A 15,587-nucleotide genomic window follows, 5' to 3' on the forward strand; every position below is an offset into this window, starting at 1 on the left:
TGCAACCACGTACCTATGTGAGAGTGGATTCTCGGCTCTCACTAGCATGAAAACTAAATACAGGCACAGACTGTGTGTGGGAAATGATTTAAGACTGAGTCTCTCCAATACAACCCAACATTGCAGAGTTATGTGCATCCTTCAAGCACACCCTTTTCATTAACCTGTGGTGAGTTATTCACAATTTCGATCAACAAATAAGGTTTTATATGTAAGATGGTTAAACAAAGAGCTAATTTATTTATTATTATTATATTATTATTTGTGCCCTTGTCCTATAAGAGCTATTTTTCACTTCCCACAAGCCGGGTTGTGACAAAAACGAATTCTTATGTTTAATGAATGTATCGTATAGTGTGTGTGTGGCAGCCTTACAATGATGGCAAAAAACAACATTTGAGAGTGTGCTGACCCTGGTGCTAGAGCTGCAGCTGCAGCTGGAGGTTGAATGTTTGAAGGGGTACAGGACTATAAAAAGTTTGGGAACCACTGCTATATTTCATAGCTCCTCCCTGGCCTCTGATACTGTTGCAGGATCTACTCCAATAATATCATTTCGTATACAACTCCTAGAGTGTCAGGATGACACAGTTTCATATTCGCTTCTTTGGTGTTCTCATAGCAACGTCATCCCCTGTAAATTATTCACAGCTGCACTCACAGCATGAAAGAATAAACTCGTTATAGCATCCCCCATCTGGCTAGGCTACCGCATACAAAAGGGAGAAAACTAACTCTGAGACCTGAAATCCTAGGCTTGTCAACAGTGTTTAGCCTACTACTGTATTCACATTCGGGGATATACAGCAGGCAAATAGACTAATTTGGTATCCTTTCAATGTGCTTGAATGGAATAGCATAAACAATTTATACAATTACTGTATAAAACTTTATTGTTTTAATATGCGTTCATTCCGTCCATTATTTCATAACCAGGGGTTTAAGGGTTTATGAACACATTACTTTCAGAGCAGACTATGGCTGTAAAATGTATTTCACCACATAAAACCCTGTTAACACATCAACTGTATTACAACAACTGGTTCCTGATCACTGCAAACAGGAGAACACACTGACAAAACAACAACATAGGGATTCAAATTGAATATCACAATGATCATTTGAAGCATGTTTGTGATTATACAAACAACCCAGCAAACCAAAATTAATTTTGTGAAAGTTCCCAGAACATTTGGTAGGTTGCGGCAAATGTTCTCATAACACAAAAACTGTTCAATTGTGCTGATGATTATACAATGTTTGTATAAAACATTTGCATTTTGCAAGAAATTTCCCAGAACGTTGCTCTCATATTTTGTTGCAGCAGTATGTTCTAAAAAACGTTACTGCTACATTGTGTTATTACATTACCTGGTAACCTAATGTGAACGTTTGGGGAATGTTCTGTGGTGTTTCTTACAGATGTTGTGCACAACATTTTAGGGAATGTTAGGAGAACATTCCAAGGATATTTCATTTAAAAATAAATATTGTACAAATTTATTTTGTTATCATCCTAAAACCCTAACTAGAACTTAAGGGGAATATTAGCTAATGTTCAGGGAATGTTCCTAGTTTGCTAGGAAAGGATTTGAGCCACTGCACATTAATTAGACAAAATGGCATCAGAGGACCCTAACTTCATTGCTGATATTTTATATTGTACTCATTCTGTGATTTATACCAATGACCTTTGTGATTTTGATGATTGTCAAGCATAATATATATATTTTTTTTTACAAATTAGAATATGCCATTATATGCCTTTCTAGCTTACTTTTATCTCTTAAGTGCATTCAGAAAGTATTCAGACCCCTTGACTTTTTCCACATTTTGTTACGTTACAGCCTTATTCTAAAATGGATTAAATAAAAAAAATCTTCATCAATCTACACACAATACCCCATAATGACAAAGCAAAAACAGGTTTTTAGAATTTTTTGAAAATGTATTAAAATTCAAAAAATGATTTTCATCCTGTTTCCATTTATCATCCTTGAGATGTTTCTCCAACTTGATTGTCATCAACCTGTGGTAAATTCAATTGATTTGAGATGATTTGGAAAGGCACACACCTGTCTATATAAGGTCCCACAGTTGACAGTGTATGTCAGAGCAAAAACCAAGCCATGAGGTTGAAGGAATTGTCCGTAGAGCTCAGAGACAGGATTGTGTCAAGGCACAGATCTGGGGAAGGATACCAAAACATTTCTGCAGCATTGCAAGAACACAGTGGCCTCCATCAATCGTAAATGGAAGACGTTTGGCACCACCAAGGCTCTTCCTAGAGCTGGCCGCACGGCCAAACTGAGCAATCGGGGGAGAAGGGCCTTGGTCAGGGAAGTGACCAAGAACCCGATGGTCACTCTGACAGAGTTCCTCTGTGGAGATGGGAGAACCTTCCAGAAGGACAACCATCTGTGCAGCACTCCACCAATCAGGCCTTTATGGTAGAGTGGCCAGACGGAAGTCACTCCTCAGTAAAAGCCGGCTTGAAGTTTGCCAAACGCACCTAAACACTCTCTTTGGCCTGAATGGCAAGGGTCACGTGTGGAGGAAACCTGGCACCATCCCAAGGGTGAAGCATGGTGGTGGCAGCATCATGCTGTGGGGATTTTTTTCAGCAGCAGGGACTGGGAGACTAATCAGGATCGAGGCAAAGATGAACGGAGCAAAGTACAGAGAGATCCTTGATGAAAACCTGCTCCAGAGCATTCAGGGCCTAGACTGGGGCGACGTTTCACCTTCCAACAGCACAATGATCCTAAGCACACAACAAAGACAACGCAGGAGTGGCTTCGGGACAAGTCTCAGAATGTCCTTGAGTGGCCCAGCCAGAGCCCGAACTTGAACCCCATCGAACATCTCTGGAGAGCTTGAGAGGATCTGCAGAGAAGAATGTGAAAAAACTCCCCAAATACCGGTGTTTACTGAGTAAAGGGTCTGAAAACCTGTTTTTGCTTTGCTATTATTGGGTGTTGTGTGTACATTGATGAGTTAAAAAAAAAGATTTAATACATTTTAGAATAAGGCTGTAACATAACAACATTTGGAAAAAGTCAAGGGGGTCTGAATACTTTCCGAATGCACTGTACGTACATTGCTTGAATTGCGCCTGCTCGTAATACAGTAATATGCTCAAAACCCATAACCATTAAAGGTATAGTTCAAACAAATTGACATGATATTCCTCTTACCGTTGCTGCTGTCAATTTCAGTATTTTTGTGAACTACCCCTTTAAGTGGTATTACGACCATTCCTTTGCTCATTGTACATGGTAAGAAGAACAAGATACAGAGAAAAAAAACAATCAAAAGACTAGATAAAGACAATCTCCATTTTCAGGTTGAAAGGAGCATAAAACATGACTGGCTTATTCTGGCTTATTTTCTTAATGACTATTGCCCATAAAAACGCACAGAGATTTGAATACTTTTAAATCCAACACTCGCTGTTTAAGATTCAGTCCCTGAAGGTAAAACAGTCTTGGGTATAGTATCAAGATGTCTATCTCTCATAAATTCCACATATATTTAAAGAGAATATAGTGTGTCCACCCTCATTTTGAAGTCAGTAAACTTGAGTCTCACATCATTTTCATGTTGAATTTACGCGGCGCATCGCCGGTTGGACTACCCTCACCTGCCTCCGCCTTACGGGGTACATACTCAATCTCTATGTTTGGCTTGACGTTGCCTTTTCCTCTGCTCCAGAGGAAGAGGATGACGAGACAGAAGAGGACGACGCCGAGGAACGAGATAAATCCCATGGTGGTGGCGATGATCAGAGTCTTCACGTCGAACGGGAAGGGAACCTGGGCAAGGGTCCCGTTGGCCCCGTCCTCGCTGGGCTGGTTGGAGATGAAAGCAAACGTCTTGTTGGGCTGGTGCGGCCAGTTGGGCGAGTAGCTGTGAACATGCAGGTGGGCAGGCTTGGTGTCATTCCCTGCTGCATTGCTGGCGATGCACAGGTAGGTACCGTTGTCCTGGATCTGGGCATAGCGCACCTCTAGCGTGCCCTCGGGGGACACGCTGAGACGCCCCACAGACTTGGTAGTGATGAACTGCTTCTTGGGGGACAGCCACATGATCACGGGGGCTGGGTCACCGTCCGCCTGGCATGTGTAATGGACCGTTGTGCCCTCGTCCACGTGCCTCTGCAGTGCCTTGTGGTCTTGTATCCTGGACTTCTGGCAGGTGAAGGAATCGGAGGGGAGGATGTCGGGGAAGTCTTTGAACTCCTTGCCCTGCACGGCCTCGGGCAAAGAGCAGACGGGCTGCTGCCGGTTGAAGTTGAGCCTCCAGCGGCGGCGGAAGACCCAGAGCAGCCGGCAGTCGCAGGCCAGTGGGTTATCGTACAGTGCCAGGGTCTCCAGGTTCCCCACGGAGTGAAAGACAGATTCCTCCAGGGTGCTCAGGCTATTGCTGGATACGTTGAGGACTCGGAGGTGGTTCAAGCCCCGGAAGGAGTAGGGCTCGATTGTGGCTAATCTCCCTCCTACCAAGTGGAAGGCCTGGAGCCTCATTAGATTGTGCAGCTTGTTCCCCTCCACCGTGTGAATGGGATTAAAAGACAAGTTGAGATAGAGAAGGTGCCCAAGGTGTCGGATGGCCTGGTAAGGGATGGCAGTGAGGTTACAGTTTGTGATGGTCAGGGAGGTGATGTTGAGGCCGTACAGGCATTTGGAGGTCATGGTGTCCAGGTAGGGCCAGTAGGAGATCTCTAACACCCTCAGGCGGTCAAGCCTCTTGAAGGAGTAATCCCTGACAGCGTTGACGGTGAGGTGGCGTAGTCGCAGTGACAGCAGGTTGTGCAGATGGCTCAGGGCCTCGGTTGGCACCGAGGTCAGGTTGCAGCGCTCCATGGTCAGCTGTTCCAGGCTGCTGAGGCCGTGGAACGCTCGGTGAGAGATGAACACCAGGTCGTTATCGCCGACTTCCAGAGCCTTCAGATTGTATAGCTCCTGGAACATGTAGTCCAGCAGGATGACAATTCTGTTCTCGCTAATGTCCAGCTGGGTGAGGTTGCTGAGGCCTGTGAACACTCCCAACTGGATTAGCTTAAGCTGGTTGTTGCGCAGCCCCAGAGTCCGCAAGCCGACAAGGTTGCTAAAAGCCCCGGGCTCCATGGAAGAGATATTGTTCTCATTGAGCTGCAGCTCCTCCAGCTGTGGGTAGTTGATGAACTCCTCAGGCCCCAGGCTTTTCAGACGGTTCTTGCTGAGGTCCAGTAGTTTCGTCTCGATGGGGATGCCCTCGGGAAACGAGGCCAGCCTCCGTCGATGGCACACCACGGAACGTTCCTGAGCATTACACTCACAGCGGGACGGGCAGCCGGTGGTGGAGCCGGAGAGGACAGTGCCCAGCATTAGGACCAGGATGGGCTGCCAGCACGCCACCAGGTAGCTGTGCCCACCTGCCTCCCCGGACACCATTCTACTGCTTCCCTGCGGAGACAGAAGTAAGAGGGATGGTTGGTACATTTAAAGGACAACTACATCTATAAACACATTTTTTTAAATATATTATTTTGTCAGGTTTGACGCTTATCTCCTGAAGTATTATTGATATAAAAAAACAATTGTGTTTATTTAACAAACAATACTTTAGCCACACAACAGACAAAAATCTTGCCCAAAAGATGATGTCACAGGGTTACATTCGCCTCAGATTTGGACTAAAGGCTCTGGGTTAGACAAGTGGTAGAAATATCAGCTGAAATACCAGAAGGTGAACAGAAAACCTCAGATCTCCTTTCACAACAAAAATCTTCTTAAAACTATTTCTGTCATGTTTTGTAACTACACCACTCACAGAGGACACAATTACAGCTTTAATAGTGTTTTTTAATGCAATGGACGACAAAGCTCAAATTAGTCCTTTTCACTTCCGATTAGGCTCTCATAAACCTCAATCAACTAAATGAAGCAGACAAAGTATTTACAGCAATAAACAAATGTCAGTTTAATTTACAAATCATGGAGAGATACCTACTTCCAATGTGAAAGAGAATTATGCCAGGCTTGTATGGAACATAATGTTTTGTTCTGTACAAGTGCAATTGCCTGGAGGACCCTCTATTCCGATTGCAGGTTACTCTTCTCTGTTACTCTTCTTTTATCTGTGTGTCAGGGTCCTAAACACCAACTGCTGCTCTATCAACTTAGGACTCTAAGTCTTCTGTAAACCCCAAATAACTACTGTCCATCCAACTGTGAGGGACAGATACATTCTTCATCCTGGCTTTATGAACTCTTAATCTGCTGGCCAAAGGAGAATGGGCTGCATTGTGGGCTCCAGGGTCTGTCAGTTACTGTTCTAGGTCTTAGCAGCACCTTGAGTCGCCTGTCAATCTCCCTGTGACAAGTAGTTGGAATGAGAAATAGCTTACCGAAATGTGCTTTAATTCAATGCATTAAATGGCGTGAATAAACAAGTGTGCTGCCTGTAACTAAACACAACACTACCATGCGGCTGTCTGGCGAGCTGTCGACCTTGGAGTGAGAGAGAGAGAGAGACTGTTTAAACCCTTATTTGCTTTAGACTCAGGGGCGCTTTAACTTGCAAAAGCCTTCAAGCTCTGGTTCCCACATCGATCATACAATTTGAGGCTCATCCATGTCTGTGGGATGTGCTCTGTGAAGAAGCCATGCTAAGTTAGAATAATAGCTCTCTGGATATTCTCTTTATTGAGAGGGCTTTACTTCACAGTCAAGCTAAAATCTGTGCCATCCATCAATATGCGCTAATGTTGCTAAATGTACTTAAAGGACAGGGCAAATGTCACTGTCCTCAAACTATTTCACTGACTCCTGGCTAAAGCCCACAGAGACCGAGAGGAAGAAAGGCTGTCTGCACAGTGCAACAAGAATCTACAACCTCAAAAGTCAATCAAAAATACTGTTTGTTTTTTCCAAAATGCATGGTGAAAGAAAAGTGCCCAAGTCCAAAAACATCTGATGAAATACATGCTACAGGGAGGCTCACTTGTATGCAAGTCATGTAGGCATATATACATACTGAACATACAGTGACTAACCAAACATTGTGGTTTCACTAGTGTACATTTCTCTAGGGACAGATACTAAACATGTTATCTAGACTGTACATTTCTCCAGGGACAGATACTAAACATGTTATCTAGACTGTACATTTCTCCAGGGACAGATACTAAACATGTTATCTAGACTGTACATTTCTCCAGGGACAGATACTAAACATGTTATCTAGACTGTACATTTCTCCAGGGACAGATACTAAACATGTTATCTAGACTGTACATTTCTCCAGGGACAGATACTAAACATGTTATCTAGACTGTACATTTCTCCAGGGACAGATACTAAACATGTTATCTAGACTGTACATTTCTCCAGGGACAGATACTAAACATGTTATCTAGACTGTACATTTCTCCAGGGACAGATACTAAACATGTTATCTAGACTATACATTTCTCCAGGGACAGATTCTAAACATGTTATCTAGACTGTACATTTCTCCAGGGACAGATTCTAAACATGTTATCTAGACTGTACATTTCTCCCGGGACAGATTCTAAACATGTTATCTAGACTGTACATTTCTCCAGGGACAGATACTAAACATGTTATCTAGACTGTACATTTCTCCAGGGACAGATTCTAAACATGTTATCTAGACTGTACATTTCTCCCGGGACAGATTCTAAACATGTTATCTAGACTGTACATTTCTCCAGGGACAGATACTAAACATGTTATCTAGACTGTACATTTCTCCAGGGACAGATACTAAACATGTTATCTAGACTGTACATTTCTCCAGGGACAGATACTAAACATGTTATCTAGACTGTACACTTCTCCAGGGACAGATTCTAAACATGTTATCTAGACTGTACATTTCTCCCGGGACAGATTCTAAACATGTTATCTAGACTGTACATTTCTCCAGGGACAGATACTAAACATGTTATCTAGACTGTACATTTCTCCAGGGACAGATTCTAAACATGTTATCTAGACTGTACATTTCTCCCGGGACAGATTCTAAACATGTTATCTAGACTGTACATTTCTCCAGGGACAGATACTAAACATGTTATCTAGACTGTACATTTCTCCAGGGACAGATACTAAACATGTTATCTAGACTGTACATTTCTCCAGGGACAGATACTAAACATGTTATCTAGACTATACATTTCTCCAGGGACAGATACTAAACATGTTATCTAGACTGTACATTTCTCCAGGGACAGATACTAAACATGTTATCTAGACTGTACATTTCTCCAGGGACAGATACTAAACATGTTATCTAGACTGTACATTTCTCCAGGGACAGATACTAAACATGTTATCTAGACTGTACATTTCTCCAGGGACAGATTCCTGGACATAAACAAATGATCAAAGGTTCCATTTTAGGACCACGGTAACTGCAGTAACCAAAACTATGTGGCACATACCATAGAAATAGAATCTACCCATTATGCCATCATTGACTTGAATAGGGAGGCTTGTTCTATGGATTCTAGTTCTATGGCACATGCTGCATTTGGCTTCCAAGAGTGGCTGCGGTCGACATCATATTTAACCACTGGGCAGTACAGTAAGATGGTTTATGGGGTATATAAAGTGGTAAGCTAACCATTCATATTGAACATTTCTGTTGTCTCCGATGCATTCTCCAAAAGATAACTACTCTAGGAAGTATTTCACTTTGATCTACAGACATCTGTTTTTCAGGTATTTCTGAGAAACACTCTATTACAGTATAATGAAAGTATAATACGCCGGTAGTACTACGCACTAGATCAGTACCACAGCTGTACCTCGACAGGGTTTCCCACAGCGAGAGGAGCAAAACGATGAGTGTAAAGTAGAGAGCTGTACAAAGCTGTCCAGGTGTGTTAGAGTATGAATGGAAGTATCAAGTGGAACAGAAACAGTCTCCTGCCAGAGAACCAGCATGTCGTCACTGCTGATAAGTGGTGGTGCTGAATCAGCATATAAACAGCTTGAACTCACACAGATGAGAAGTGAGGGGGCTCATTCCCTGCAACACATAATGGTTTTTCAAGAGTGCTTCAATTGTTCGGCGGAGGTGCTCGATAGTATCTCTCGTTGCGCAACTTGTGTCACATAGTTGTGCGATTAACAAAACAGACTTGACAGTAGGATGAGAGTGATTCCGCTGGTAGCAGTGTGCTAACACAAATTACACCTTACAAATGCCAGACGGAGAGAAAGTACTGCCATTAAAACAGCTAGGACTGTTATTTTAGCAGGACCAGCGACCCAGTAGGTCTAACTGTCTTCTACATTTCTCCTCCAATCTAAATCCACATTTTTCAAGGGGTTGTATAGTGACAGTATACACAACCCCTGTAATACACCAAAGTCTACTTTGTTTGTTTCAAACGGCAAGAACATGTTTCAGCCTTTCACCATACAGTATTATTGTGTGGCTTGTGAATGGATAGATCAGGTTGGTTTAAAAGCATTCACAGACCAACACCCAACCTAATTGAGGGTTGGAATATGCCACACAATAAAGATGAGAATTGAACCTTGGGGTCATGAATGTATTGGGTTAATGACTGTGAAATCTCACTGATGCTAATTGAGGGTTGGAATATGCCACACAATAAAACATCTATTAGATATCTGATAGAGGAAATGGCTGGCCTTTATCTAGCCCAGACAGGACATCAGTCTACCAGCCGAGGAAAATAAAAAGGATGAAGGAGACATTTTGATATTTCAACTGATAAAAGCACTTGAATGTAAATGTTGTGACGTCATTTCGAACTGTGATGAAATGCCAAACACAATGAGTCAAAGGGGTCTGCAATAACAACTCGCCAACACATGACTAAGGCTGCATTTACACAGGCACAACAATTCTGATCTTTTGCTAAGAATTGCTCTTTTGACCAACTCATAACTGGGCATAAGATCAGAATTGGGCTGCCTGTGTAAACGCAGCCTGTATCACCCACTACATGTCCAGACAATAACATGGGCATGTAGATGAGAGGCATTGCTGTGCTTTGGTGCTTTAGTTGTGTCCTAACCTAAAGTCATGCAGCCTTATTGATGTTTTGTCTTCCTGTGAAAATATGTTACAGTGAGAGAACGGTTACATGGATATTCTACTGTATTATGTAATCCGGGATTCACTTGCAAAAGTTTGTATTTTTATTTGTTATTTTATGTGGGTCAGAAATAAACCAAACAATGTAATTGAAATAACCCTTAAAATGACAAGAGAACCCATTACCAATGTTGCTTTCTGTCTCAAATCACTTTGCATGTTAGTATTGGAGTTTAGTGCATGATCTCATTTCTTTCCACTTTGGAGGAAATTCAATCCATAAAAACAGGAAATTCAACCCCTCTCTCCCTGTCTCCACCTCCCTCTCCCTTTCTCCCTGTTTCCATCTCTCTCTCCCTATCTATCTCCCTGTCACCACCTCCCTCTCTCTCTGTTTCCATCTCCATCTCTCTCTCCCTGTCTCTCTCCCTGTCTCCACCTCCCTCTCCCTCGCTCCCTGTTTCCATCTATCTCTCCCTGTCTCTCTCCCTGTCTCCACCTCCCTCTCTCCCTGTTTCCATCTCTCTCTCCCTATCTCTCTCCCTGTCACCACCTCCCTCTCTCTCTGTTTCCATCTCCATCTCTCTCTCCCTGTCTCTCTCCCTGTCTCCACCTCCCTCTCCCTCTCTCCCTGTTTCCATCTATCTCTCCCTGTCTCTCTCCCTGTCTCCACCTCCCTCTCTCCCTGTTTCCATCTCTCTCTCCCTATCTCTCTCCCTGTCTCCACCTCCCTCTCCCTCTCTCCCTGTTTCCATCTCCATCTCTCTCTCCCTGTCTCTCTCCCTGTCTCCACCTCCCTCTCCCTCTCTCCCTGTTTCCATCTCTCTCTCCCTGTCACCACCTCCCTCTCCCTCTCTCCCTGTTTCCATCTCCATCTCTCTCTCCCTGTCTCTCTCCCTGTCTCCACCTCCCTCTCCCTCTCTCCCTGTTTCCATCTCTCTCTCCGTCTCTCTCCCTGTCTCCACCTCCCTCTCTCCCTGTCTCCACCTCCCTCTCTCTCTGTTTCCATCTCTCTCTCCCTGCCTCTCTCACTGTCTCTCCATCCCTCTCTCCCTGTCTCTCTCCCTGTCTCCACCTCCCTCTCCCTCTCTCCCTGTTTCCATCTCTCTCTCCGTCTCTCTCCCTGTCTCCACCTCCCTCTCTCCCTGTCTCCACCTCCCTCTCTCTCTGTTTCCATCTCTCTCTCCCTGCCTCTCTCACTGTCTCTCCATCCCTCTTTCCCTGTCTCTCTATCTCTCTTTCCCTGTCTCTCCATCCCTCCCTGCCTCTCTTCCTGTCTCTCCATCCCTCCCTGCCTCTCTCCCTGTCTCTCCCTCCCTCTCTCCCTGTCTCTCCATCCCTCTCTCCCTATCTCTCCATCCCTCTCTCCCTGTCTCCACCTCCCTCTCTCCCTGTCTCGACCTCCCTCTCTCCCTGTCTCCACCTCCCTCTCTCTCTGTTTCCATCTCTCTCTCTCTCCCTGCCTCTCTCCCTGTCTCTCCATCCCTCTCTCCCTATCTCTCCATCCCTCTCTCCCTGTCTCCACCTCCCTCTCTCTCTGTTTCCATCTCTCTCTCTCTCCCTGCCTCTCTCCCTGTCTCCACCTCCCTCTCTCTCTGCTTCCATCTCTCTCTCTCCCTGCCTCTTTCCCTGTCTCTCCACCCCTCCCTGCCTCTCTCCCTCTTTCCATCTCTCTTTCTCTCCCTGCCTCTCTCCCTATCTCTCCATCTCTCCCTGCCTCTCTCTCTGTCTCTCCATCCCTCCCTGCCTCTCTCCCTGTCTCTCCATTCCTCTTTCCCTGTCTCTCCATCCCTCCCTGCCTCTTTCCCTGTCTCTCCATCCCTTTTTCCCTGTCTCTCCATCCCTCTTTCCCTGTCTCTCCATCCCTCTCTCCCTGTCTCTCCATCCCTCTCTCACTGTCTCCACCTCCCTCTCTCCCTGTATCCACCTCCCTCTCTCACTGTCCCCACCTCCCTCTCTCACTGTCTCCACCTCCCTCTCTCCCTGTCTCTCCATCCCTCTCTCCCTGTCTCCACCTTCCTCTCTCCCTGTCTCCACCTTCCTCTCTCCCTGTCTCCACCTCCCTCTCTCACTGTCTCCACCTCCCTCTCTCCCTGTCTCCACCTTCCTCTCTCCCTGTCTCCACCTTCCTCTCTCCCTGTCTCCACCTCCCTCTCTCACTGTCTCCACCTTCCTCTCTCCCTGTCTCCACCTTCCTCTCTCACTGTCTCCACCTCCCTCTCTCACTGTCTCCACCTTCCTCTCTCCCTGTCTCCACCTCCCTCTCTCACTGTCTCCACCTCCCTCTCTCACTGTCTACACCTCCCTCTCTCCCTGTCTCCACCTCCCTCTCTCCCTGTCTCTCCATCCCTCTCTCAGTGTCCTCTTAGTAATGACCTTGGGAGGAAGCACAGTGGACCTTCTTCTTCCTCCTCTCTCCTGCAGTTGTAGGACTGCTAGCCTCTCTGGACCTCTCGTTCTCATCACATTCTGACACATTTTTCTCTCCCCAACTACTCTCTCGACCCCCCCCACCCCCCCCCCACCCCCTCTCCTGTAAGATGCAGCTGAGCAAGGAAGCTGGTAATCACAGGGAGTTGTCCACTTACACTGTGAATGTCTATACATTCCCTGTCTATACAGAACCACTTGGACCTGTTTTCCATCCCTCTCTCCCTGTCTCCACCTCCCTCTCTCCCTGTCTCTCCATCCCTCTCTCCCTGTCTCTCCATCCCTCTCTCCCCGTCTCCCCATCCCTCTCCATCCCTGTCTCCACCTCCCTCTCTCCCTGTCCTTCTATCCCTCTCTCCCTGTCTCTCCATCCCTCTCTCCCTGTCTCCACCTTCCTCTCTCCCTGTCTCTCCATCCCTCTCTCAATGTCTCTCCATCCCTCTCTCCCTGTCTCCACCTTCCTCTCTCCCTGTCTCTCCATCCCTCTCTCCCTGTCTACACCTCCCTCTCTTCCTGTTTCTCCATCCCTCTCTCCCTGTCTCTCCATCCCTCTCTCCCTGTCTCCACCTCCCTCTCTCCCTGTCTCTCCACCTTCCTCTCTCCCTGTCTCTCCATCCCTCTCTCCCTGTCTCTCCATCCCTCTCTCCCTGTCTCCACCTTCCTCTCTCCCTGTCTCCACCTCCCTCTCTTCCTGTTTCTCCATCCCTCTCTCCCTGTCTCTCCAGCCCTCTCTCCCTGTCTCCACCTCCCTCTCTCCCTGTCTCTCCATCCCTCTCTCCCTGTCTCCACCTTCCTCTCTCCCTGTCTCTCCATCCCTCTCTCCCTGTCTCTCCATCCCTCTCTCCCTGTCTCCACCTCCCTCTCTTCCTGTTTCTCCATCCCTCTCTCCCTGTCTCTCCATCCCTCTCCCTGTCTCCACCTTCCTCTCTCCCTGTCTCCACCTCCCTCTCTTCCTGTTTCTCCATCCCTCTCTCCCTGTCTCTCCATCCCTCTCTCCCTGTCTCCACCTCCCTCTCTCCCTGTTTCTCCATCCCTCTCTCCCTGTCTTTCCATTTCTCTCTCACCTGTCTCTCCATCCCTCTCCCTGTCTCCACCTTCCTCTCTCCCTGTCTCCACCTCCCTCTCTCCCTGTCTCTCCATCCCTCTCTCAATGTCTCTCCATCCCTCTCTCCCTGTCTCCACCTTCCTCTCTCCCTGTCTCCACCTCCCTCTCTTCCTGTTTCTCCATCCCTCTCTCCCTGTCTCTCCATCCCTCTCTCCCTGTCTCCACCTCCCTCTCTCCCTGTCTCTCCACCTTCCTCTCTCCCTGTCTCTCCATCCCTCTCTCCCTGTCTCTCCATCCCTCTCTCCCTGTCTCCACCTTCCTCTCTCCCTGTCTCCACCTCCCTCTCTTCCTGTTTCTCCATCCCTCTCTCCCTGTCTCTCCAGCCCTCTCTCCCTGTCTCCACCTCCCTCTCTCCCTGTCTCTCCATCCCTCTCTCCCTGTCTCCACCTTCCTCTCTCCCTGTCTCTCCATCCCTCTCTCCCTGTCTCTCCATCCCTCTCTCCCTGTCTCCACCTCCCTCTCTTCCTGTTTCTCCATCCCTCTCTCCCTGTCTCTCCATCCCTCTCCCTGTCTCCACCTTCCTCTCTCCCTGTTTCTCCATCCCTCTCTCCCTGTCTCTCCATCCCTCTCTCCCTGTCTCCACCTCCCTCTCTCCCTGTTTCTCCATCCCTCTCTCCCTGTCTTTCCATTTCTCTCTCACCTGTCTCTCCATCCCTCTCTTCCTGTCTCTCCATCCCTCTCTCCCTGTCTCTCCATCCCTCTCTCCCTGTCTCCACCTTCCTCTCTCCCTGTTTCTCCATTCCTCTCTCCCTGTCTCCACCTTCCTCTCTCCCTGTCTCCACCTTCCTCTCTCCCTGTCTCCACCTTTCTCTCTCCCTGTCTCTCCATCCCTCTCTCCCTGTCTCTCCATCCCTCTCTCCCTGTCTCTCCATCCCTCTCTCCCTGTCTCTCCATCCCTCTCTCCCTGTCTCTCCATCCCTCTCTCCCTGTCTCTCCATCCCTCTCTCCCTGTCTCCACCTTCCTCTCTCCCTGTTTCTCCATCCCTCTCCCTGTTTCTCCATCCCTCTCTTATTTTATTTTATTTCACCTTTATTTAACCAGGTAGGCCAGTTGAGAACAAGTTCTCATTTACAACTGCGACCTGGCCAAGATAAAGCAAAGCAGTGCGACACAAACAACACAGAGTTACATGGAATAAACAAGCGTACAGTCAATAACACAATAGAAAAAAAATCAAGTCTATATACAGTGTGTGCAAATGGCATGAGGAGGTATGGCAATAAATAGGCCATAGTAGCGGAGTAATTACAATTTAGCAGATTAACACTGGAGTGATAGATAAGCAGATGATGAGCAGATGATGGTGTGTAAGTAGTGATACTGGTGTGCAAAAGAGCAGCAAAGTAAATAAAAACAATATGGGGATGAGGTAGGTAGATTGGGTGGGCTATTTACAGATGGGTTATGTACAGCTGCAGCGATCGGTTAGCTGCTCAGATAGCTGATGTTTAAAGTTAGTGAGGGAAATGTAAGTCCAGCTTCAGCAATTTTTGCAATTCGTTCCAGTCACTGGCAGCAGAGAAATGGAAGGAAAGGCGGCCAAAGGAGGTGTTGGCTTTGGGTATGACCAGTGAGATATACCTGCTGGAGCGCGTGCTACGGGTGGGTGGTGTTATCGTGACCAGTGAACTGAGATAAGGCGGAGCTTTACCTAGCATAGACTTATAGATGACCTGGAGCCAGTGGGTTTGGCGACGAATATGTAGCGAGGGCCAGCCGCCTAGAGCATACAGGTCACAGTGGTGGGTGGTATAAGGCACTTTGGTAACAAAACGGATGGCACTGTGATAGACTGCATCCAATTTGCTGAGTAGAGTATTGGAAGCTATTTTGTAAATGACATCGCCGAAGTCGAGGATCGGTAGGATAGTCAGTTTTACTAGGGTAAGTTTGGCGGCGTGATTGAAGGAGGCTTTGTTGCGAAATAGAAAGCCGATTCTAGATTTGATTTTGGATTGGAGATGTTTG

General features: G+C 46.7%; 1 protein-coding gene across 1 annotated transcript in view; it reads right to left on the reverse strand.

The window, feature by feature from the left end:
- Positions 1–883: 883 nt before the first annotated feature.
- LOC106587768 (leucine-rich repeat and immunoglobulin-like domain-containing nogo receptor-interacting protein 1-B) overlaps positions 884–15,587 on the reverse strand; it is a 29,966-nt gene continuing 15,262 nt past the window's right edge. Inside the window, exon 2 of the mRNA XM_045689599.2 lies at positions 884–5,447. Coding sequence (XP_045545555.1) covers positions 3,588–5,447 — 1,860 coding nt within the window. The 3' untranslated portion in view covers positions 884–3,587. The remainder of the gene's footprint in view (positions 5,448–15,587) is intronic.

Source organism: Salmo salar, chromosome 11 (genome assembly GCF_965601325.2).
Source record: "Salmo salar chromosome 11, fSalSal1, whole genome shotgun sequence".
In the NCBI taxonomy this organism is placed as follows: domain Eukaryota; kingdom Metazoa; phylum Chordata; class Actinopteri; order Salmoniformes; family Salmonidae; genus Salmo; species Salmo salar.